We start from the raw sequence: 26,808 nt of genomic DNA, 5'->3' as shown, positions 1-26,808 counted from the left end.
TCCAAGAAACAAGGCAAGCAAATAAGAATGGAGTATCAGATTTGCTAGCTGATTACTCCTGATTTCTGGGTTGGACAATGTGGTCTGTTGCAGCAGCAACGCTATAGAAACGAGCCACCTACCGAGACATTATACCCTAATCTTTTGGCTTTGGGTACGTTATGCTTTTTGCTTTGGGTACGTTATGCTTGGCACTAGGTACGTTACACTTAGAGCCAAAAATTTGATTTTTTAACCTTAACTTTTGAGTTGATTTTGAGTGTTTTTCGCCGAATTTTAATTTATAACTTTAGCTTTTAGATCACCATGAACACGTATATAAAAGTTTTATTCGTAAATTATTTTATGTTTGTAAATACGTCGTTTCACTTCTCTTTTAACCCTAAAGATAACCCCGGTACCTTCCTGTTGTGCATCTCCATCATCTTTGCTATAACTGGATCAGATATCTCAGTGAACACGGCGTCGCCGATGAACCTCCTCTGATATTCTCCTGCGTATGGGAAGGGTGATTTTGAGGATATGGGAGGAACCGGGGAATTCTGTGAACTATAAATGCTAATGACGGTACAATAGCAGAAGTTATATTGTCATGGGATAGACCAACGGATGAAAAGTGAGAACCAGATACAAGTTTATTCCTACGTTAATACAAACATATAAACTGTTGCTACATTTTTTTTATTTCGTATTACATTGGTTGGATTAGTACACTAGTAATAATATATTAATCAATTAATTTTTCACCGATCACGTTACCAACATTCTTTTAGTAATTATTACCGACCACAGCTACAGATCCCTACAAATATGATGCCCAACAGTGACGGATCCCGTCACAGGCAACTGCGTATGGTTTGGCCCGTTACCGCTAATAAGTAATACGTGACTGGCATACATTTTGGCCTGTCACCAAAATAATCTATTCATACATATGGTTATTACTTTAATATAATCTACACATAAGATTACAATATCGATGGACAATACTTGGAATTTAAATATTCAAAAAGATACAATGAAATATCTGATAAAAAATGACCTACTCAAACAAAAAAAAGAGAATATTTAATTTGTGCAATTCATAGGACGGCGACTAGTGATAAGAATGCTAGCAGACGAAAATGCTAGATCTTATCCTGCAGCAGGGGGGCATAGCTAGTCCTCTTGGATCCAAAGAGTATATATAGACACTTGTAGTTGGCAGAGGCAGAGGGGAGCGAGGAAAGAGGTTGGATGCGACTGTATCGACGGTTGAAGTGGGAACCGAACGTGGAGTCGTAGGAGAAGAGAACCACGAGGGCGGCATATATAGGGATGAACTTAAGGGGAAGGCAATATGTGGTGCTAGCTGCGAGGCATGGCCGGCTTTGGCCCACCAGAGGTGGTGGCCCATTACCCTCCTACCCTCACACGACCGGGTAGCGCGCCTGCAATACGTCGACATATGCGTTGTACATGGGATTCACCGTATCCTACTCATACAATGCATAGGGCTTCTGATCGGCTCATGAGTAGCTTCAGTTCAGGCGCCCACGAGAACACGTCGCTACCAACGTGCGTGCCTGCCCTACTCGGCACCACTGTCAACTGCAACTGCATCGCGCTTCGGCCGGAACTGCCGCTACGTCGGTCGTAGCCTACGCTTCCGGCCCCCTGTCCCCTACCTCTTGTCTCTGCTTGTTTGCCCACAAAGTCTCCGAATTGTAGCTACGGTCTGCTGATCACTGCCGTGTGCAGCGTGGGCGCGAGTATTTCTCATCAACAAAATGAAGTTTTACTACTTTAATTTCACGGTTTCATACTACATTAGTAATATTTATTTATGTGCTTATGTCATGTCTTATATAAATATATATATCTACTACTATTATAAAAATGAATAAAGTTTCCTTCATCTGTCAAACTAAATCGCCTAACAATTGACTCATTGTTAACACCAAAATTTGGTAAAAATTCCTTAATGAATTCAGATAAGGAAATGATGCGTCAGCAGATGATAATTTTATCCAGAAAAGTCCAAATTGAAAAGGGAATCATTAAGTCCAAGGCATGAAGGTGTAATTTTATCGATTAATTAGAGTTAGTTTAGTATTTTTCCTTTGTACCTAGGGTTAGAGTCCGATTGAGACTTATTATTTCCTTTTCGTATGCAATACGACCGTAATTAGAGTCCAAGTAGGATTTGTTATTTTCTTTATCTATTAGGAATAATGTGTCGTATTCGACATGGACTACTATCCACCCATGGATATAAATATGTTTGTCTAGGTCATTGTAAAAGTATCAACATCTATATAATATAGATCAATTACTCTCGGCGCATCGTCATCCTCCTCACCAAGGTTTATGACCGGCGGAACTTGGCACCTGACACGGTACCGTGTCGCTTCAATCTTCGGCGGAGAGGTATGTCCTACATTTCGCCTGCCATGGTAATCGTATCGGCTAGATCAAAACTATATCAGTTCGGTCAATCTCTTGATCTACTAGCACGGTTGTCAGTTATCGCATTAGTTTTAGCTTAGGTTACTTGCATAACTTGAGTTGATCTGGTTAACCACTTCGGGTGATATACTTTGGTTTCATTGCTATTTGATATATTCAATCTAATACTGCCTCGGTTCGGTCTAATCTATTAGATTGCGTTTGTTAAATAGTTTATACCAGGTCAATGTATTTTGCTCATTGTTTTATCGGAGTACCAGCCGATAAGTTATCAGTCATCAGCTCATCGGCTTAATAGCGATCTAGATCTGTTTAGCATCTAGCCTGACATATCTATGCATAATCTCGAATTGTCTCGGTTTGGTCCGATCTTCTAAGATTACTCCTGGTAAATTAGGCTAGATATTTTATAGATCTTATTCAACCATCAGTTGGTTATAGCCAATGATCTTTGCCAACATACATGCTTATTATATTTACATTAATATAGTAGTCGATTGCATTACTCTATTATTTCTAAACCAATTGGCTTTGCTTATTTAGATCATTAATTATTTTGTATTACATCAGCTTAAGAGAATTATATGTTAGATGCTTTTGGCCGATCGTAACACATGATTCATTGTTTATTTAATTATTCAAGTGTATCTGTATCAGATCTCTAGCCGATCGATTAGCTTATCGACTAAACATTACGACATCAACATCCGAAAGGTGGAGTTCTCAGTTACCTATTGGCTCGATAGCCGAGCCGATCTGCTTATTTTATTCTTAATCTTGTTAGGTGCACGATCAAACTGACTGCCACACCCGTGCATTCTAAAAATTTAGGTGCTGTATTGGAGCGATATAAGAAAGAATTACAGGTCTACGTGTGTGACACATTATCTTTTTTATGTCAACACTCATCAAATTTGCGATCAACTTCAATGCAAGTCCGCTTTATGGGGCAGTAGATAAGCCGCTCTTACTGGGACGGCAGGTTCCATGTTTGACCCCAAGGTAGGCATGTTTAAATTCTTTTTTGGCAGCGCTAGCATTTTCCACGAGCGTGATTAGCCACTGTGTTAGCATGCAACTAATTAATTAAAAAATTAGATTTTAGTCTCAGATTTATAGTGCCGTTTGTTATATTTTTTATTTATTATCAAATATGTTTGACAATAGATTGTAATTTTAACACCAAATTTTTATCACCTAAATAAATTCTCAAATTAAATATTACTATTATGGTTTTAGGGTAATTTATTTTGATTGTTGCACAAGGTTGACGAACAAAAATTCTATATTTAAATATTTTATTTATGTATAAATTTTATAAAAAATATTATATTTATGTTTAAAGTTTCTGAATACCTATGGACAAAGTTTATGATAAGAAATATTTTATATATATGTAAAGTTTATGCATATTTATGTAAAATTTTATGAGTTAAAATATTTTATTTATGGAAATACTTTGTTCATGTATAAATTTTACCAATGGAAATTGTTTTTCATATTTATAATCGCAGTTTGAAGGTTAAAAAAATTTAAGCTCACATTTATTTTAAAAGAGAATTTAGTCTACGAAAAAATGTTGAGAAGGTTTTCAAAACTTATTTTAATTACAGAATTAAAATATCTTAGTCTGGTTCAATGCATGGATATTTTTTCTAGTATATAAAATATAGCCTGGAGAACCTATGATTACGAGTTCGGCTAACTCCCTTAGAAACACAGAGCCGGTTCTGCTGCAAAGGATGATGTCGCCGACGGAGCCATCACCAACGCACCCCTCGCGGCCTGAAGATTTAGGCATTGTTTAGTTCCAAAAATTTTTTCCAAAAACATCACATCGAATTTTTAGACACCTAAATAAAGCATTCAACATAGATGAACCAAAAACTAATTGCACAGCTATGGAAAAAATCTTGAGACGAATCTTTTGAGCCTAATTAGTCCATGATTAGCCATAAGTGTTACAGTAAGCAACCTGTGCTAATGACGGATTAATTAGGCTCAAAAGATTCGTCTCGCTGTTTCTAGGCTAGTGAAATTCGTTTTTTCATTCGTGTCCAAAAACCCCTTCCGACATCTGGTCAAACGTTTGATGTGATGTTTTTGCCAAAAAATGTTGGCAACTAAACACCACCTTATGTAAGTGGTGTTGAGATTGAGAACACTTTTATGTAAGGTGGTGTTTAGATTGAGAAAACTTTTGAGAGAAGTGTTACGTCAATGTTTGATCGGATATCGGAAGGGGTTTTCGGAAATGAATGAAAAAACGAATTTCACGGCTAGCTTAGAAACCGCGAGACGAATCTTTTGAGCCTAATTAATCCATCATTAGCACATGTTGGTTACTGTAGCACTTATGGCTAATCATAGGCTAATTAGGCTCAAAAGATTCATCTTAGGATTTCTTTCATAACTGTAAAATTAGTTTTTTGATTCATCTATGTTTAATGCTTTATTTAGGTGTCTAAAAATTCGATGTGTTCGATGTGATGGTTTTGAAAAGTTTTTTTAAAAGTAAACAAGGCCTAAATATCTCGAACTGCATTACGAACGGGCCTGCAATGAAATGACCATCGGACATTCTGATTGGTCTACGTGTTAACGTTGCGGTACTAGTTATTCCATTATTGTCCTCTTTGTTTAACAATTCGTACATTATTTTTTCTATAAAAATATTATGCCACACTTTCGGCATAGTTTCAGTTAATTATATTTGTTTATCCCTTACCTCTGCCTTTTGGACTTCTGTAGATTCCAGCACAACTTTAAAAAGATAGCAAAAGATGTACTTCAAAAATATTTCCAAGCACCGGATTCATTCCTAGATTTCATTTGCGCACCCCTCTTTATAGTACGGCATTCCTAATTGACTCAAATTGAAAGTAAATACACTCGCCAACACGAATATACCGATTTTACTTCTCTTTTCACGTGGGCGGCGCAACAACAACTTTTTCATGAGGACTATTTATACCTTCACATTCTCACACACATCATTAGTCCTTATCATTTGATTGTCATTAATCACCAAAACAAATTAGAAGGCTAGATGCACTTTCAAAAATGAAGAGGAAGGGGAAAGGGGAACTAGACCTGATCCCTCGCCGTCTGGCGGGCCCCTCTCTGCTCGCCCTCGCCGGTGATTTCGGGTCCCACTGAACCTCTCTTCTGCCGCTGCCATCGACGATGACGACGACCATCCCGGACTCCAGCGTGGGCCTGCCGCGGACCGCCTCTTGCCACCGAACCTCTTTCATCCACCTCCTAGATCCAGCCATCTCCAGCGGAGGAATGAGGGGAGCATCAGGAGGAGAGCTGGGGATGGGGCACCGTCGAGGAGGATGACCTGCTGCGGGGAGCACCAGGGGAGAGCTTGTTGGTTGATTTATCGATTAGCCGATATTTAGGAAAGGATATAACCACCGTAATCCTATCCGTAATCTATCTCTAACTCTAAAATTCGTAACCCTCATGAGCCGTAACTGCGATCGATGGTTACGGGTCAGAAGTGGATTAGGAAAAGCCCCCGAGACCCAGCAGTGCTATATAAAAGAAGAGGAGCCCACGGGGACGCTCGTGTCGCTTATTCTCGCAACCAAAAATTCGAAATCAATCTCTCCCGATCAGAGACGCGCTAGAAGGGTTTCGTGCGGTGATTCCAGGACAGTGCCGTTGGAGACCCGAAGGTCGGAGATTCAAAACAGATCACCGGCGATCTAATCTCACCGGAGACGAAGGAAAGAAGACACAATTGAAGAAAAGAAAAGAAGGGAAACAAATGGTTTCATCTGCAGGTTTATTTAGTTTTCCGCATTTGAATTAATCGGTGATCATTTATTGATTAGGGTTTAAATTCGTAATCTATTTTTATAGATGAAATCAATTAATCTAACATGTGGTATCAGAGCTGATCCTAATCATATATGGTCCCATTAATTAATCTAAGTTTTAGTCTCTGATTACTGTGAATTCAATAAACAATTTTTATGCATGTTCTTCTGTTAGATTGTATTAGGGTTCGTCCTTTACTTACTGTGCATTGTGCAAGAATAATTTTTATTACGCATGTCACTGGAAACCATAAAAATTATTTGAGACCCAATTCAATCTAATAGGCGAAATTCTCAAAATTCAATCAAGCAAAAAACAAAAACGAGATTTTCTTCCAGATTGAAGAATTTACTTGGGTGGTAGTCGTCGTCGTCGTCGCCGTCGCGTGGGCTTCGGCCACTGCGTGTCGCCGCCATGATTGCTGCTATTGTCGTACCAGGAAATTAGCCGCCGCTGCCGTCGCACCGTGAGGGCTCTGCCCCCACGTGCGTCCACGAGTGTGTGAGCTTGGTCGTCGTCGCCGCCGCTGTGCCGTGCGGGTTTTGCCTGTGCGCACGTACGCGAGCGCGCGCGGCCGCCAACACCGCCGCTGCGCCGTGCGAGCTTTGCCCGTGCGCGTGCACGTGCGGTCGCAGTCGTCTCGGCTCTCTTCGGCCGCGCTGGCTTCACCGCGCGCGCCGCCACTGTCAGCCGGTCCATCGCGCTGATGGGAATGAAGCTGCCGGCTTGGGCGTAGCCGCCGCCTCCGGGCGCGCACAATGGGAGTTTTGATCCATGCCGCGCCGGATCTGAGCCGTCCGATCAGATCGGACGGTTACAAGAATGCTAATAAAAATAAATAAATAAATAAATTCCTAGACCGCTGCCGCTAATGGGCCGTCACGGTTAACTGGGCCGACGTCATGCGCGCATCGCCTTACGGGCCGGCCGACCATGTGGCCTGACTCGGTAATAATATGGGCCAACTTTAACTTTAAATTAGAATATATATTTAATTGCTTTTTTTTGCATAAATTCTTTTATCCTTCCTGGGCCAATTTTAAATTTATTTATCATTAACTTTCCTTTAAAATTACATAAATTACTCTTTTATTCCTTTTGTGTCATTTAAAATTACTTTTTAAAAAAATAATAACATATATTTAATTATGTAGAAAATTATTTCTAGTCAAATGGAACCAACAGGAAGTTGGCTAGAAAGAATTCATTATTTTATATTGTTTCCTGGGCCATTTAAAATTAGTGAAAAATTGATAAAAATATATTTGATCATTCAAAAAAAAATCATTTCTAGTCAAATGGAACCAACGGGAAGTTTGCTGGAAAGAATTCATGATGTGAAATTATTTATTGACCAACGTTATTTATGGTTTCACATCATTTTAAATATGATTAATTTTTCCTTGATTATTTCTGCCCAACGGTGATGTAATTAAGGGTTTATTTTAATATTTTCTAAATCTTTTCTGCCCAACGGTGACTAGATTTGGGGAACCATTCATTTTATACATATATTATTTTGATAAAAAAAAAGGGCAAGTCACACCACCCTCAGAAACAAGGAGGGAATAAGGCTGCTCAACCAAGCCCTCAAGCTTCAGCTGGGCTAAAATTTAATAATCCTCACATCACCTTATGTGCTATTGGCACAGGAACTGTCCTCGCTTTAAGGACTAATTGACCGGGAAAAATTATAAATGAGATTAATAAAATATCTAATGTTAAGAATCCTAATTTATTGAGTCTTCCCATAACTCTTGGTAGGTTGACTTAGGTGCCACTGTGCACGTCACTAATTCATTACAGGGATTGAATGGCGTCCAGATGCTAAGAAAGGTTGAGCACATCCTAAGAGTAGCTGATGGAGCGGAGATTGAAGTTTAGGCTGTTGGAGACCTCACACTCAAGCTTCCCAGTGGCTACAATTTAATACTTAATAATGTCTTAGTTGCTCCTTCCGTTAAAAGAAATCTTATTTCAGTTAGAGTCCTAGCAGAGTCAGGATATGACTGCTATTTTTCCAAGAGAACTTGTTACATTAAGCATCTAAATAAAGTAATTGGTGTTGCCTTCGTGCGAGACAAACTCTAATTGCTCTCTTTGGATCATACTGTGATGAATGTCATAAATGCCTGCAATGATAAAAATGAGACTTCATCGAAATTGTGGCACGGTCGCTTAGGCCACATTTCTAGGGGGAGAATCGAACGTCTCATTAAAGAAGAATTATTACTCCCCTTAGATTTTTCTGACGCTGATCATTGCATAGATTGCGTTAAAGGAAAATTTGCTAAATCAATTAAGAAAGGAGCCACTAGGAGCACGAGTCCACTAGAAATAATTCACACTGATATTTGTGGACCGTTCCCAGTGACATCTGTAGATGGTTTTGATTCATTCATTACATTTACGGATGATTACTCCTGTTATAGATATATTTAGCCCATAAGCGATCGTTCTGAATCTCTCGAAAAATTCAAAATATTCAAAGCAGAAGTTGAAAACCAGCACAACACGAAAATTAAAATAGTGAGATCAGACCGTGGTGGTGAATACTATGGGAAACATGCTCCATTTGGGCAAAGTCCTGGTCCATTTGCTCAATATCTTCAGATTCATGGGATTATTGCACAATATTCCATGTCTGGGGAGCCTCAACAAAATGGAGTGGCAGAAAGACGCAGTCGCATACTCATGGAGATGGTGCGGAGCATGCTTAGTCACTCCAACTTAGCAAATAAATTATGGATTGAGGCATTAAAAACGGCTGCACACATACTAAACAGAGTTCCAAGCAAGTCCGTGCCAAAAACTCCATATGAACTGTGGACCGGAAGAAAACCGACATTAAATTATTTGAAAGTGTGGGGCTGCCGTGCAAAAGCGAAATTATTCAACCCCCAATTAAAGAAATTAGACCCCAAGACTGTGAGCTATCATTTTATCGGTTATCTATGGATTCTACGGGATATCGATTTTACTGTCCAGACCGTGTCACTAGATTTGTAGAAACCAGACACGTTGTCTTCTTGGAAAATTATGAAACGGGGAGTTCACAGGAAAGGGAAATTAATCTTGAGGAAATTCGGGTGAGTGTTTCTTCTCCTCCGAAAATCTAAGAGAATAATGTCCCTATTTTTCATAATGTACCACAAACTATAGTTCCCACTGTTGGCGCTACGGCTACTGCTGAGGAAAATATTGAAACCCATGAAAATAATGAGCCTCAACAGAGTCCTGTGATACATAATGAAGAAGAAATTTCGCAACCTGATCCTGAACCATCTATGGTCAATAATGAAAATCAAGAATTAAGACGATCACAACGGAACAGAAGATCTGCCATCCCTGGTTATTATGAAATTTATATGGGTGAAGATATTGGGAAGGTAGACGATCCCACCTCATTCAAAGAAGCCATAAGCAGTCAAAATTCATCCAAATGGATTCAAGCCATGGAAGATGAACCCAAATCAATGAGTCAAAATAAAGTGTAGGATCTAGTGGAAATTCCTAAAGAAGTAAAAACAGTAGGCTACAAATGGGTCTACAAAACTAAATTGGACTCCAAAGGAAATATCGAACGATTCAAAGCAAAACTTGTGGCGAAGGGTTTTTCGCAGAGAAAAGGAATTGATTACAATGAAACGTTTTCTCCTATCTCTAGGAAAGACACATTCAGAATTATCATAGCTCTAGTAGCACATTATGATTTAGAACTCCATCAAATGAATGTGAAAACGACATTTCTAAATGGCAACTTAAATGAAAATGTTTAAATGGCTCAACCGGAAGGTTTTGTTGTAGAAGAAAAGAGCCATATGGGATGCAAACTTATGAAATCCATCTATGGACTTAAACATGCGTCAAGGCAATGCAACCTTAAGTTCGATGAAATTATCAAGAAATTCGGATTTAAGGAAAATAAGGTGGACAACTACATTTATACCAAAATTAAAGGTGGGAAATTCATTATACTAGTACTCTATGTAGATGACATTTTATTAGCAAGCAGTGACAAGAATCTGCTGCGAGAAACCAAGGAATTTTTGTCATCGAAATTTGATATGAAAGATCTCGGTGATGCATCATACGTTTTGGGTATTGAGATTCACCGAGACAGGTCCAAAGGGGTGCTAGGATTATCACAGAAATCATATATTTCCAGAGTATTGGAAAGATATAATATGAGCAAATGCTCAACATCACCTGCTCTAATAATGAAAGGGGACAAATTTGGTTCATTCCAAAGTCCGATAAATGAATTAGAAGAAAAAGAAATGACTAAGGTACCATATGCTTCAGCTGTCGGAAGCTTAATGCATGCTCAAGTTTGTATGCGACCAGACTTGGCGTTTGTAACCGGGATGCTTGGCAGATATCTGTCTAAACCAGGTATGGACCACTGGAAGGCAGTAAAGAAAGTATTGCGTTATTTGCAAGGAACTAAATATTACATGCTCACATACAGAAAATCTGATAAGCTTGAAGTTACAGGCTATTCAGATGCTGACTTCGCAGGATGTTTAGATACCAAGAAATCTACTTCTGGATATATATTCACTTGTGCGGGGGAGCCATTTCATGAAAAAGTACTAAACAAACACTGACTGCATCGTCGACAATGCAGACAGAATTTGTGGCATGTTATCACGCAACGGGGCAGGCTGTATGGCTTAAAAATTTTATTTCGGGATTACAAGTGGTTGACAGCATTGAAAGACCACTGACAATATACTGCGACAATGAGACCGCAGTTTTCTATACGAGTAACAACAAGTCAAGTGAAGCTGCTAAACACATTGACATTAAATACCATGTTGTGAAAGATAGAGTACAGGATCAAACAATCAAAATTGAATACATAAACACTAAATCAATGCTTGCGGATCCGTTAACTAAAGGGTTACCTCCTAACTTGTTCAAAGAACATGTGGCCAACATAGGATTGTGTAATGACCTTGAATAAACATCCTAGAAACCGGGGCAATTAAGTTCAATCAACACCCGCTTAATTAATCAAGAGTTTATTTGTATGATATTGTGAACTATAAGTCTTGTCGTCTCAATGATGCGAAATGTTGTTGTGACACATTGATTTAGGGAGCTGTATTATATGATGGACTCGTAATTAACCTCTAAATCAAGAGAAGAATGTTGGTTGATTTATCGGTTAGCCGATATTTAGGAAAGGATATAACCACCGTAGTCCTATCCGTAATCTATCTCTAACTCTAAAATTCGTAACCCTCATGGGCCGTAACTGCGATCGGTGGTTACGGGTCAGAATCGGATTAGGAAAAGCCCTCGAAGCCCACCAGTGCTATATAAAAGAAGAGGAGCCCACGGGGACGCTCGTGTCGCTTATTCTCGCAACCAAAAATTCGAAATCAATCTCTCCCGATCAGAGACGCGCTGGAAGGGTTTCCTGCGGTGATTCCAGGGCAGTGCCGTTGGAGACCCGAAGGTCGGACATTCAAAACAGATCACCGGCGATCTAATCTCGCCGGAGACGAAGGAAGAAGACAACATTGAAGGAAAGAAAAGAAGGGAAACAGATGGCTTCATCTGCAGGTTTATTTAGTTTTCCGCATTTGAATTAATCGGTGATCATGTATTGATTAGGGTTTAAATTCGTAATGTATTTTTATAGATGAAATCAATTAATCTAACAGAGCTAGCTCAGAGAAGCATTTGAGAGGAAGATGAGCACTAGCTGAGCTCGACCGGGCAGTGTTTTCTGTTGGTTGGTGATAGACAATGGAGAGGGGCAGCACCTGCGTTATAGCGTATCGGTGCTTGGACTGGTGCTGCAAACCAATTTCATAATTTTAAGCATCTGTTCAGCGCTCTACCATTGAACGATTACGCTCTAAGCAGGCTCCTAAGCACAGTGCTTAGGTTAATTATATTATTAAGCATCTTCTCAAGCATTTAGCATTGGAGATGCCCTAAATTTCATGGTCTGCCGGCCGACTGCCGTGTGCAGCATGGACGCGGGTATTTCTAATCAACAATTTAAGCTGTTCACGCTATTCTAGTATTTTAATTTTATGGTTCTATACTACATTACTAATGTTTATTTGGCTGCTTATATCATATGCCTTATATAAATATATATCTACTACTATTATAAATTATAATATGAATAACGTTTCCGTCATCCGTCAAACTGAATCGTCTCACAATTGAACTCATCTAATTTGCGATCAACTTCAACGCAGGTTCGCTTTGTGGTGCATTAGATACGCCGCTCTTCCTGGGACCGGAGGTTCCATGTTTGACCCCATGGTAGGAATGTTTAAATTCTTTCTGGCAGTGCTAGCATTTTCGACGAGCGTGATTAGCCACTGTGTTAGCATGCAACTAATTAATTATTAAAATTTAGATTTTAGTCACAAATTTGAAGTGTCGTTTGTTATATTTCCATTATCAAATATGTTTGCCAATAGATTACAAATTTAACACTAAAGTTTTGTCACCTAAATTAATTCTCAAATTAAATATTACTACTGTGTTTTTAGGCTAATTTATTTTGAATGTTGCACAAAGCTGACGAACAAAAATTCTACATTTAAATATTTCATTTATATATAAATTTTATGAACAAAAATATTTTATTTGTGTTTAAAGTTTCTGAATACCTATTCTCAAAGTTTATGATAAGAAATATTCTATCAATATGTAAAGTTTATGCATATTTATGTAAAAAGTTTATAAATAAAAATATATTATTTATTCACCATGTTTATGAATAGAAATACTTTGTTCATGTAGAAATTTTTACCGGTGGAAATTATTTTTCATATTTATAATTTCAGTTTGAAGGTTAAAAAAAATTTAAGCTCACTTATATTTTAAAAGAGAATTTGGTCTAAGAAAAAAATTTTAGAAAATTTTCAAAACATATTTTAATTACAGAATTAAAATTAACTTAATCTGGTACAATGCATGAATTTTATAGCCTGAAGAACCTATAATGACGAGTTCGGCTAGCTCTCTTAGAAACACAGAGCCGGTCCTGCTGCAAAGGATGATATCGCCGACGGAGCCATCACCAAGACACCAACGCACCCCTCGCGGCCTGAAGATTTATGTAAATATCTCGAACTGCATTACGAATGGGCCTGCAATGAAATGACCAGCGGACATTCTGATTGGTCTACGTGTTAACGTTACGGTACTAGTTGTTCCATTATTGTCCTCTTTGTTTAACAATTCGTACATTATTTTTCTACAAAAATTTTATGCCACACTTTCGGCATAGTTTCAGTTAATTATATATATATTTGTATACCTCTTATCTCTGCCTTTTGGACTTTTGTTCGGTGTTTTTTTTATCTTGTGTGTTAATTTGTACAACTACATAGTAAATACAACTGTTTTTGTCCTAGTTCTCCAGTCTATTGAGTGGTAGACAAAATTAGTGTCATATGAAAAAATACACTTATATTAATGAAGATTTTACAATATAGGACATGAAATTTTCATCCTCTGTGCCAAAAAAGAATTCCTAGAGAGAAAATGCATACAGTTCATCTAGACATTACCTCTGTCCGGATGCATCACCTATACATTATATTCAAAATTTTTAATTTATTTATAAAAAAATATAGTGTCGTAAATCTAGTCAGTCCATGTTGATTACATCGCTGAACATCGATCGAATCTACATGGTAGGTCATTAATCCATAAAACCACAAACAAATACACACACATATGACCAATCTACAATTATAAACCATCTACATCAAATGCAAATTAATTCACAAGACTAGTATCATACATCCAGTGATAAATTACATACATACATACATTCATCATACATATGTATAAACCACGGATGAACATATATACAGCTGGCTTAGCTAGATCATCGCTGTCACCTTTAGGCCATATTTTTCTCTGATAACTGACGATCGACAAAACGTACCCCACCCCCTTCCCCTTGATGCCGACGGCCTCCAATCGACACGCCGCGCGCACATTCCGTTCCCGATACATATGTATTCCCCTTGATGCGGATTGGCTGCTCAGACCCGCAGCGACGACGACGTCCCTACCAGCCATGGCTGCACCGGTGGTCCTAGCATGAACCCCACTGTGCGGCACGCCGCGGCGGCGGGGGCGGTGGCGGCCGAGGCTGTGCGGTCGCGGCGGTGTGGGCCGAGCCACTTGGCCGCCACGAACCGCTTCTTCCGCCACGGCGGCACGGTGAGGCCCTGGCTCTTCAGCGACCGCCGCGCCGCCTTCGCCGCCAGCGCCGCCACCTTCTGCACTACCGTGGGAGGGGCGACCAGGACGGCCGGGAGGACGGACAGCGTCAGGCGGTGGTACTCCTCCGTCGGCCGCGCCACGAAGAACTCCGCCGCGAACCCGACGTCCACGATGTACCGCTGCTCGCCGGCGGCGGGCTCCGCGGCGGACTTCCCGGTGTCCCCGGAGGCGGAGGCGGGGACCGCGGTCACAACGTCGATGAACTCGTAGTTCCCCGCGGTAACGTCGCGCGTGGCGCGCCACCTCGTCTGGCACACCGCGGCGTCGTAGCCCACCTCCCTGAGACGGCGCGCCACCGCCCGCCGGAACGCCGGCCGGCCGGCACCTCGGAGCGCCGCCATTTCCTCCGCCGCTCTCGCAACGTCCCCGGCCAGCATCATCAGAAACGGGTCGTCGGCCGTCCGGCCGCGATCCAGCAGAGCCCCAAGCTGCCGGGCTGCCTTCCTGACCTTCTCTGCCATAGCTAGAGCATCCACAGCCTTGCTGTCCGCCGGATCGCCGTCGCAGTCGCCGTCGTAGACGGCCACGCTAACGCTGCTGCATTCGGCATCAAGGAAATCGTGAATGAGGCCACTGAATCGACTCATAATTCACGCAAGATCTGATCGTAGGTGAGAGATTTGCAGTGTTTGTTACTAAAAATGTAAAGGCTAATCACAGAAGAAACCACTTAAAAATTAAAATCTGCCAGAATCTGTGCATGGTCATCAATGGGTTGATGAAACTATATATATGCTTGCGAGTAGCAGGTAAGCAGGATGATCCATAATTGAAATGGTATATGACAGCAATAATAAGTAAAGTAATATAATTAAGCAATTTTGCGGTTGGTACCAAAATTTTAGTATAAAATTTGATACCTTTTAGTACCTAAATTACGAAGAGGCACCCAAGTACCGTAAAATTTCTTAATATAATGAGCAATTTTACGGTCCTTGAGTAGGTACCAAAAGATACTAAAATTTTAGTATAAAATTCGATACCTTTTAGTACCTAAGTTACTAAGTTACGAAGAGGTACCTTCTGAAGTATCGTAAAATTGCTTAGTATAATGAGCAATTTTACGGTTCTTGAGTAAATACCAAAAGATACCGAAATTTTAGTATAAAATTTGGTACTCCCAGTACTAAGGTATAAAAAAGTATTATACTAAAATTTTAGTACATCTTAGTATACTGTAAAATTGCTCTAATATAATTATGTAAAATAAATAGTCATTAGTAAGGTCGTTTTCCATTTGTACCAGAATAATATGTAGTGCTGCCGTAACCATGGTACTAGTATACATGCATGCATGCTAGCCGTCAAATAAAAGTATTTGTGTGTTAATTCTCGAGCAAGTTGGTCATTTGTTTTACGATATTTTGATAATTAAATGGAGTACAAGATAAACCACAAGTCTGGGCATTGTTTTTGTTTGGTTCATGCATATGATTCGACCTTGCGACCAATCGAAGTGGAAGGGGATCAACGTAGGATATGCTGAGATATATACCGCTGCTACCAAAATGGGAACTTTGAACTTTCCACAACCTGGACACCAGCGAATATTATTACAAACGAAAGGACACATTCTGGAGACTAATGAGAATTCATCTGGGCAACCAATGATAACTTTCAGAAATGGCATTATAACAATTCAAGTGTTTCTCAGTTGGTTAAAAGGTTTAAGTTTAAGATCAAAATACATTTTTTTCTCAAAATTGTATTTTGGCATGCTATCTATCAGAAATGGTGTGCAGAATTAAATATATCGGAATGCTGTATAAAATCTGGAAAAGTCCAAAATTAATTTTATGCAATTCCAAACAACACGTTGTTTTATTTATCTTATCGCTGTAATGAGATTTGTAATTACGGGTGAGCAGAGGCAGAGACAGGGAGAGGCACCATGGATAACTGGTAATTAATCCTTTGTTTACTTGATTATGTCAGGCACTTTGATATAGTGGATTCCACTCAAGCTAGCAACAATAGCTACATACTCCCTCGGTCTCGAAATAAACCGAAATAAACATTTTTTTTCACTTTTAAGATATAATGTTTGACTTTTCGTCCAATTTAATTTTTTAGAAAATAATATTTTTATTCTTATTAGATGATAAAACATGTTCAGTTCTTTATGTGTGATTAATTTTTTTAGCATATTTTATAAATTTTTTAAATAATACTGATGAACATAAAACCAAAAAAAAATACGTTTTCTTTTTTGAACGGATGGGTAGGTCTGTAGGCCCAAACAAGTTAGCAGCTATATTATCCTTTTCTGCATCCCGAGCAGACGATATTTCTCAGGCTAGTACGTTACAGATCAAACGTGCAAACAACATTGTAAGCACTCAACTTTGTTTTAATATACTACTAATATACATTTCTTTGTAATCCTTAATGCTTGATTTACCACTCCACTTTGTTTTAAAATACAAAAATCTTTTATTTTTGTAGCCAATGATAAATAACATACACAAAAACATTATTTGGTATGGTCAAGACATATAAATTTTTCGTGAATCGATCGTGATGCAACTTTTTTACAATCGACATGTCTTGTAGCAGTTACCTTAAGCTGGTCGCCTTAAGTCTCAATCCGAGCTTCGCCTCTAGAGGTAAGCTATGCGTTGACGACTTTAATTTAGGCTTGACCGTGATGTTCCTCCAGACAAGGTTACAATGAACCTTTTCTATCTACCATTCTACCGGGATGTATTCTCTAGGATTTATCACATTTTTCTAATGAAAAGAATACACACGTATATCCTACATATTCTCGATATAACATAACTTTCAAACAAAATGACAAGCCACTACCTAACATCCAGCCTAAGGCTTAATAAAATTTGATAGAATATTTATACAACAAGTTAAAATTTTTTGTTCGGAAGCTTATCTCAAGAGTAGGTGACCGACCGGAAAGTTATTCTCGGGTACACACAAAAGACTTGTGTTTGTTAAATTAAACACGTGTTCAAGCGAGGTGTCTTTGTTATTTATTAAAAAATAATTTACGGGTAAAACTTTTGTACGCATGTTCTTATGAAAAAAATAAATACTCAAAACATAAATTAACTTTATATTCAAATTTTGGTTTATAAACCCGGACATAAACCATAACATCGGGCTCCTGATTTTAATAGGAACGAACCCTACATGGCGCGCACACACTTGTCATATCGAGGAAAAACGTTTGATGTATACTCTCTCTATCCCTAAAGAAACAATTCCTAGCTTCCTAAGAAAGAGCTAAGGAGTTAGCTAATGACCAAAATATCCACTGTTAATAAAAAAATAATATTGGTGGTTGGGTAAGTAGGGTATTGAAGGGATAATTTTTTTTATATGCGAACCAAGGGTACATAAGATTATAGAATTTAATTTGTTTGGGGATAAATTTAAAATTTTAAAAATTAGTTTATTTTTGGACGGAACGAGTACATGGTGCATTTGAGAATGTAGAAACATACCAACAATATTTGCTTGGGTTCATGTAATTGCTTGACCCACCATGCTGTACAATTACAGTGAGAGATGATTATTAAAAATATATAATAAGTACAATCATGTCTGCTATGTTGGATCGATAGCGAGCCACGCGATGGAATTTTCGTGGCGTTGAATGGGTCAACGGGGGTGCCAGTACGAAATACATAACTTAATCACCCTCTTATCTTGGTGATCCTCTGTATCCAGTTCTGGTGCCATTCACGGTAAAAACGACTGTTTTCAAATTTCAAATGCATAATGCTTTATTTCCTTCAAGAAAACAGGCCCCGTTTTATGCTGAATTACTCTATTAGTATGAACTAATTATATATTACAGAGATCTGCTAATGTAATTTTTGTATATCGTGGGCAGACGTCTTTGCAAGCTAGCACGTTAGAGAGCAAGCCTGCAAACAACGTTGTAACAAGCTAAACACAAGGAACGCAACGATATGTCGACTCTGCTGTTCAATTGCCGCATATTATTCTGTCAGGACCAATATACTCCTTCGGTTTTTTTTTCAAGTTAAGGTCGTTTAACTTTGTATATACATTTAACTGTCAATCCTATTTAACTATTTTTAAATATGCGAAATAATAAGCAAAGTTAAAAAGTATTTGAAAATAAATGAAATCATATCAAAATAATGAATTATTATCTAAAATTTTTAAAAAAGACGAATGGTCAAACATAAATCCAAAAGTCCACGGTATCAAATTATAAATTAGAGAAAATACAGTCCACTGTAATTGCCTAATATTCATTTTATTGTAATCCTCACGTTACGGCAGAATGGCCATATAGAAATAGCCAAAACCGATATATGGTGCGCCAGCCTGCCTAGCTCTTTTCACTTGTGATAATAGGTTTAGTCGCAGGTGAGCAAAACCAATGGCCTGCGAAGAGTGCTTATCGCAGATGGCTGCTTAAATGACCAGCTACAGTATTCACTCTTCGCAGGCAACCATAATAAGACGCCCTTCTACTATAATCACTATTTGCAGGCGACTTTCAGACGCCCACGACTATTCTCCGTTTAAAAAATAATTATTCCTCCGTTTTGATGGTTTGTCTGATATATATGAACATATGTATGGATATACCATATAAATAAATTCCAATATATAATTAAACTTAGGCCACGTTCGCAAGACCATGTAACTTATCTAAGCTCGCTCGTTTTCCACACGTACGGTTAACGAACTGCTAAACGGTATATTTTTTAGAAAAATTTTCTATAGGAAACTTGTTTTAAAAATTCATATTAACATATTTTATATTTTCATAATTAATAATTAATTAATTATATACTAATCTATTACTACGTTTTTCGTACCGGATAACTAACCTACCTCACACCACTATCCGAACGCGGCCTTAGAAACATAAATAGATGAAACTGTGTGAGCTGTGCAGCGTACCTATTACATTTTCAAAATAAATTACACACTATATACATATATATATATATACATATATATATATATATATATAACTACTATTGTTGATGCTGAAAATAGTAACAATTGTCACAGACGTAGGCCTGGGAGTTAATTTTAGTCCATTCCAGTGCAGACCTGATTCTTAAAATCGCGGTATGTCAGTTAGTTTGAAATTGTAACTGACAAGATATAACATAAAAAACGATTAACCCCGAAACCGTTATCGGCCCAATAGCCGATATTGTCCTAGGACCCTAGCCGACAAACTAGACGATCGGCTTTACAGGAATTTCGTGACAGTAGATATAAAATGCTCAATTGGCTGAGTTAGGAGCGGGATAAATGCCAAAAGAGACGAACCGACCAATTAATCTTAAAAGATCGGACTCAACTGAGACAGTCTTAAGATTAATTAGCCGATTGGACCGATTCAACACTTATCGCAAATAGAATCCACAACCGAAAGGATACTAAATATGGAATTCAATGTAAACGAGAGCGATGTACCAAATAATAGTATCAAACAATGATAAGCAACCTAGAAGATCGAACCTAATCGAGACAGTACAGATCTAGATATGACCACGAATGAAATCAGGAAAGCTTTGCAACATACAAATAACAGGATAGCAAACCAGCGTAATGCAGCCGATAGGACAAATCTCTACCAGTAGATCGCACTAAACCCACATAGATTGGACCTAACGAAGACAGTATGCAATCTAGTACGATATAATCATAGAAATATGAAGATCGATGGATTTAACAGATAACTCAACATATTACTTAATGCTGGCTAAGACTCCAGCGATAAACCCTCACGAACATTCAATCTAATCTGATAACATGAACTTGACCAACCAGATTGATCAGACTGAACCAAGACAAAATCAAGTTGACTAGAATCATGCTAGTAGATCAAATAGAATCACTCGCGAGGATTTGATCGAGAACTAGTACTACTTCAAGCCAAAACAGATTAAGGCGATAGTAGAACTCACCCCATCGATCAACCAGGCAGGAGATCAGACTTAACTGAGACAGTCCTGTTCTAGTTGACCAACGGGTTTTGACAAAGATTAACTTACATTGTGAACCTGACATACCCCGCGCCGAAAGCCCAAGAAAGTCTAATGTTTTTGGCGATGTGCCGAAGTTGATTGATCTGAAGATGATTTTACAATGACCTTAGCCACACATATTTGTACCCTCGGGTGCTAACTAATCTAACCGGATACGAATTCGTTACTAACTAACTTGTATTGTCCAGACTTTAATTAAATATAAAAATCCTAAACAAACTCTAAGACAAATTAATCTACATGGATTCACAACTAACACCGAATCTATCTCTAAACCTTGCGCCCAATCCAACTCTACTTCCCGTCCGATTCGGACTCTATCGGTTACATTTGTGCCGCTCTCAACCTCCTGCCCCCAACCGATTCACCCCTTCTTGTCCGATTCAGTCTTTAATTGTGTTTCAATCCATAACAGCAATTTGTCAAAATCTGGCGTTAACACATGCCCCCCAATTTCGAAATAATTAATTGTTCCAAAAATTTTTCTCTTGTAACCGATTTCCGCTATCAGCTCATCCCTGCTGGAATGGTACAGTCTAACGATTCCTCTATTTCGGCGCACTGTGCTAACGACTACTTCCCGCTGGCTTACGTTATTACCTTCCTTCTCTCAAGACTTAGGCATTCTCGCAACTGCTTCTCTTCTCCACCCTCGAGCTCTTGCAACCTGCACTCCTGCATCCGCCATATCCATTCCATCTTCTGGGTGAAAATTCCCCGCACAAGATCGTCGGGCACACCGGCACCACGCACCGGACAAGTCCGCCGTCTCAAGATACTGCCAATCCCGCTGCATCAAGTCTCTGCTGGTAGAAATGGCTTGAACGAGCTCGTCGCCTGACACCCTGTGCGACATCCCCGAGGTAGGTCCTTTACCCTGGCTACATTTCGTTTCCCGCCGTCGAATGCTCTGTTTTTTCAACCTAGGGTTCACTATTGTAACTTTCCACCCGATTTTTATTCTGGTATGTATTGGCCCATATGTCTCGTTATTTTATGGACTCGCTAGCTGATTTTCTTTTTCGCATCGCCTTCCTTTTTAGCAACTAAAAGACCAGATCATGATTCCAAGCCCAAACCCTAGATTCTATTTCCTTGGCCCTATGGGTAATCCTGACCCGACCATTATATGCTCAGAAGCAAACATGATACCTTTTAAAAATGCCTGTCTGAATACCTTCGATTGGACCCAGTTATTCCGCTCCTTTCCCACTTCTTTAGCCGGTTGGAGAAACTAGTACAATCGGGTATACAAAACGTATGGCACTCAATGGTAAGAACTTGATATAGGCCATTACATAGGGCTAAGCTTGTCAGAGAAGGAAAAGGATGAACCCCTTCTTGCAGCTGCATCCTATTTTTGGTCGGACGCCTTGAATGCCTTCATGTTTGGCTACATAGTATTCACCCCCACACTTATGGACGTGGTGATGCTGACTGGATTGAACATCGTGGCCCCGGTCAACCCCTTTAATCTGAGAGGGAGTTTCTAGCACAGGCTGCAGACTAAGGGCATCGGAGGCTGGTCGGGATACATTGAAGCCCATCGTAGAGAGCACAGCGCCTTCCTCAACCTCTGGCTGGAACGATTCGTATTTTGCAAACAGACATTGGGCCCCACCACCAACTTTGAGAACATAGCAGAACACTTGGTCGATGGAGACCACATACCCCTTGGCCAATATTTGCTTGGAGCCGTATACCACATGCTGCAGCAAGTATCCTTAAAGCTCTCCATCAGTCAGCCAGCTGGCCATATAGCCGACCATGATGGTTCCTCCAATTATGGCTCCGACTGTATCTCTCCAAGGTCCTAGAGCTACTGGCTTTCAACCAACGTAGTTTCCCTTCTCTGTCATACCTGGAGTCTGAGCCAGCCGAGACCTGAAGATGCATGTCATATGGAGAGATTGTCATCGGATGTCAGCGGTCCGATATGATTGGCCCACATCTTCAAGTTGTGTTACGTTGGACCGAAACCCAATGCCTGCACCTGGTTTGCATACCCTGACTCAAGGGATTATGAGGTGCCAAGCATATTGAGACTGGAGGAAGTGTTATCCGACAAGTGCTCATCAGAAAATCTCGTTTTCGCCCTAACCCTTGGTCTATTACCCGTCAGCTTTCACTTGAGACGATTGGCTTGACCGTCATATGAATTTTACCACCCAGCGCTTGTCGCCCGACAGTTTGGATGTGGCCAATTGCCAGCCGATCTGTTCTTCCTTGCTAAAATTGAGATGAGGGGTCTGGTGACTTCAGCCTTTGAGTTCAATAGGATCAGCAAAATGGCTGAAATAATTCCTTTTGGGTCAATGAACCTTTTCAACTTTGGGATAACCATTGTGGATATTTACACCAATTGGTGGGACGAACTACACCAACACCTGTTCTCGGCTGTAGTAGGCTTTTTCTGCAATCGGATTGACTCCGACTATGAGTATTCTGATTCTGAGGTAACTCCTGAACTCACCACTCTATTCTTTGAGCATTTTCAATTTTTGTGTAACATTAACTCTCTTGTGGTTCCTGCTACTAGCAAGAGTGGCAAGCCAATTGAGTATTCGACGTCCATGCTCACAGCACTAGGCTATGGTGCCCCCTCTCCAAGCCACTATGTCAAGAAGTTCTCAAGGCCACCAAGTCCATTGAGAAGGCCCAAGCGGAGCAAAAAAGATCAACAGGCTCCAAAGAAGAAGTTGAAGATAACCGCGGAGGCCACTCCAATGAGGCCCACATCGGCCGATATGGACGCCACCATCGATGCTGCAGCCGATGAGGATTCTAACACTGAAGTCAAGCAACAAGTGATCACCCTTCTCTTTCCTTCCCGGCAGGTAATTATTTTCATCAACCGATTCATCATCCTATCTTACCGATTGCCTTATCGACTTTCTTCTCCAAACAATCACCTGCCAAACCATCGGCTAATGCTGCCCCCGTGCTGATCGATGTTGCTGACCCAACCCCTGCTACTGATGTGGTGCCGACTCCAACGAGCCCAACTCCTTCACCTTTGATTGGCTCCACCTCTAAAGCTAGCATGAAGAGAAAGATGGTGGCTCATCGGCCTTCTCGACGAACGACATCCTCGACACAGGTAATTTTCTGATTACTTCTCTGGAATTTGAATCTGTGACTGTGGCTAACATTTTCTGATTACTCCACCGACCGACACCGATTCAGTGCCGGTGGGAAAACAACCGTGCCCGTGACCACATCTGCCCAGCCAGCCGATGCTGCTCATATGAGCTAGGTAACTTCACCTCAGTTTGTCACCTTGCACTTCTCATGTTTAACCTTACCCACTATTTTCTCTCCGGGATTGGGATGATTTGTTCTCTTTTGATGTCGGCCAATATTTGGATCCATCCAAGGCTGATACCGATACTCTTGTCGTCTTGTCAGATATCCTCAAAAGACAGCTCACAGACATTCTAGCGAGACTCAATTACCCAATCGATAGACTGATCAACAACGTCGGTTCGATCAGTTCGAGAATTGAAAGTGCAAGACAAATTGCCTGACGATTTAATCGACGCCATTGTCCGGCTGGCTACATCGAATCCCATAGGCTCCACTGCTTTAGGCTCGCCAAAGAATTGTTGATCGGGCTTCTGAAGTCTCAGCTCAGGCGAAGGTGCAAGTTGACAAGGAAAGAGCTATAGCCGAAAAGGTTAAGCTGGATACCCTCAGATCGGCTGTGCCAGGTGTGTCAGCGGCCACGGAGGTGCTGAAAGCGAAAAAGGCCAGCCGACTTAGAGGCCCAGCTAGCCAAAGTCATAGAAGAACTTGCCGCCGGAGAGCAAAAACTAGTAGATCTACCATGAGCCATCAACGCTCAAGAGCGACTTCTGAAGTCGGCCGTCCATACTGCTATCCATAGTCGTCGAACTTTGAGGGCAATTGCTGGTACCGATGCTGAAGACTTAAGGATCATTCGGGAAGCCGACGATGTTCGCTTGGCTGCGATAGTTGCCCTGAAGAAACACCTGGGTTGTAACTATTTAACCTTGTTTCTGTCGTCTGCTTGTAATGCTACTTGGTACTTTTGTCGGCCCTGGCCAGCAGTAATATTACCCCTGATTTTAGGCATGACTGATCCGCTGTTGAGTGATATGGTCTTGCTGTGTGATAAGATTTTTGGTCTAAGGGCGATGCATGGACATCGGCCATCTTGAGGTGACACTTAGATGTATCGGCTTTTACGTTAATTGGCTTGGCCGATTACAAGTTTATCCATACGCTCGAGTAATACTTCTTCAAGTACTTTCCGTTTAATGCTCTCTCGAATACTTCCCTATCCAAACCTTCTAGCATGTAGGCGTTCCCGGGCACACACTTTCCGATCCAAAACAGCCCTTCCCAATTCGGCGACCATTTGTCGAAAACGTTATCTCTAGACCCTATCGGCAAAACTAGCTTCCATACCAATTCACCCTCTTCAAACGTCTTGGACTTAACCTTCTTGTTGTAGTGTCTTGATGCTCTAGCTTTGTTCTCTTTTATCTTCTCAAGCGCTCGCAGCCAGGACTGTGCAACGTCTTCCAACTCATCTACCATGAGACTGTAGTATTCATCGGCTGTCAACTGATCTTGTAAAGTCAATCTCTTGGAGCCGATGTTATTCTCCCATGGCAGTACTGCTTCATGCCCATATAATAGTAGATAAGGAGGGACTTGTATCGATCCGTGGCATGCCATCCGATAAGCCTAGAGCAAATCGGCTAGCGATGTATGCCATCTCCTGGGTTGCTCGGCTATATTTCTTTATATCAGCTTGATCAAACTCTTGTTTGATGCTTCTGCCTGTCCATTAGCCTGAGCATAATAAGGAGATGAATTGAGAAGCTTGATTCCCACACCGGCGATGAATTGTTGGAATTCTTTCGAGATGAAGACCGATCCCTGATCGGTGGTTATTGTCTGTGGGATTCCAAATCTATAGATGATATGCTCCTTGATAAAATTAATCATGTCGGCCAAAGTCACCTTTTTCAGCGGTGTGGTTTGACCCACTTAGTGAAGTAATATGTAGCCGACAGTATGAACTTATGCCATTTGCTTTATGGAGGATAGATTTGTCCGATCATGTAAATGCCCCACCCTCTGAACGGCCATGGCTTGATGATCAGATTCATAGCCAATGCTAGTTATCTCTGTACGTTCGCAAACCTTTGGCAATCTTGACAGCTCTTGTAATATGTAAAGCAGTCCTCCAGCATGATCGGCCAATAATATCCTACTCTCGGCAGCAACCACTTCATCTTGTAGGCCGATTGATGAGTATCGCATATGCCTTCTTCTTTGTCAAGGCATCTTAGCAGCGCACCATCAATCATCTTGTAGTACAGCAAGTCTTCGAGTAGCACGTATTTAAGCGCTTTGTACTTAACCTTTCTGTTAACCGCCGACGATGGATCTTTCAGGTAGTCAATGATCTTCTGGTGCCAGTCGTCAGCTTCTGTGCAAGCTATGCTACTACTTGCTTCTTCTGTTTGCTCCAAATACGCTATCTCTGCCTCAGTTCCTGGGTTCATCAGCCTGTAACCCTTGGGCATTTTGCTTCTTCTGTTTGCTTCGGCATTTTGCTCCATAGGGATGTGGGTCAGCGTAACCTGCTTGAAGCCTTCTTTTCACTCGTTGGCCGCTTTGTAGTAGGTCCTGAGGATGTCATCTCTGCACTCGTACTCCCTAGAGAGTTGCTTGATTACCAACTAGGAGTCCCCCATGACTTCAACTACCCTGGCACCTATTTCTCTCAGTAGTTCCAGCCCCTTGATCAGCGCTTCGTACTCGGCATGATTGTTCGTCCGATACGGTTTGATTGTGTATACAAACTCAAAACATGCCCTCTGAGGCGAGATTATCATCAAGTTGATGCCGCACCGGTGCTTACAGACGGATCCGTCAAAGAAGACAGTCCATGGAATGTCCTCGATGTAACCGGCCTCCTTGTGGTGTTTAGCTATGAAGTCGGCCATCACTTGTCATTTTACTGCCTGTGCCGACTCATACTTTAGGTCATATTCTATTAGTGCCAGAATCCATTTACCCATCCTTCCTTTTAGAACTGGCGTCGATAGCATGTATTTGATTACATTGGCTTTGCACACCACCGTGCATTCGGCCACTAGCAGGTAATGCCTCAGTTTGGTGCATGGGAAATACAAGCATAGGCATAACCACTCGACTTCTGGGTACCTGGTCTCGGCGTCGAGTAGTTTTCTGCTCAAATAGAATACAA

At 40.5% G+C, this 26,808-nt stretch overlaps 1 protein-coding gene and 1 pseudogene across 3 annotated transcripts; both read right to left on the bottom strand.

The window, feature by feature from the left end:
- Positions 1-412: 412 nt before the first annotated feature.
- LOC121055798 lies at positions 413-6,998 on the bottom strand. Of its 3 annotated transcripts, none has more exons than XM_040529074.1 (3): positions 6,632-6,998; positions 5,542-5,797; positions 413-493 (listed from the first exon to the last, which is right to left on the bottom strand). In XM_040529074.1, the coding sequence occupies exons 1-3, from the start codon at positions 6,693-6,695 to the stop codon at positions 451-453; spliced, it is 363 nt and encodes a 120-aa protein (XP_040385008.1). In that variant the 5' UTR covers positions 6,696-6,998; the 3' UTR covers positions 413-450. The 3 variants fall into 3 exon arrangements, 1 of the variants encoding a protein (XP_040385008.1); XR_005812800.1 differs by lacking the exon at positions 413-493 and adding an exon at positions 4,049-4,233; XR_005812799.1 differs by lacking the exons at positions 413-493; positions 5,542-5,797 and adding an exon at positions 4,049-4,233.
- A 7,314-nt stretch (positions 6,999-14,312) lies between these two features.
- Positions 14,313-26,158, bottom strand: LOC121055672 (annotated as a pseudogene).
- Positions 26,159-26,808: the final 650 nt, after the last annotated feature.

Source organism: Oryza brachyantha, chromosome 11 (assembly GCF_000231095.2).
Source record: "Oryza brachyantha chromosome 11, ObraRS2, whole genome shotgun sequence".
Taxonomy (NCBI): Eukaryota; Viridiplantae; Streptophyta; class Magnoliopsida; order Poales; family Poaceae; genus Oryza; species Oryza brachyantha.
The sequence above is the reverse complement of the archived record's forward strand: the minus strand, read 5'-3'. Positions and strand labels throughout refer to the sequence as shown.

What these genes read in the sequence shown, in the direction of transcription:
- LOC121055798 (XM_040529074.1), bottom strand. Translation starts at nt 6,695, where the DNA reads ATGGCGGCGACACGCAGTGGCCGAAGCCCACGCGACGGCGACGACGAC. An exon ending in CGACGACGACTACCACCCAA is followed by an intron (nt 5,798 to 6,631) that starts GTAAATTCTTCA and finishes TGCTCCCCGCAG; the next exon opens with CAGGTCATCCTCCTCGACGG. An exon ending in GCCAGACGGCGAGGGATCAG is followed by an intron (nt 494 to 5,541) that starts GTCTAGTTCCCC and finishes TCCCATACGCAG; the next exon opens with GAGAATATCAGAGGAGGTTC.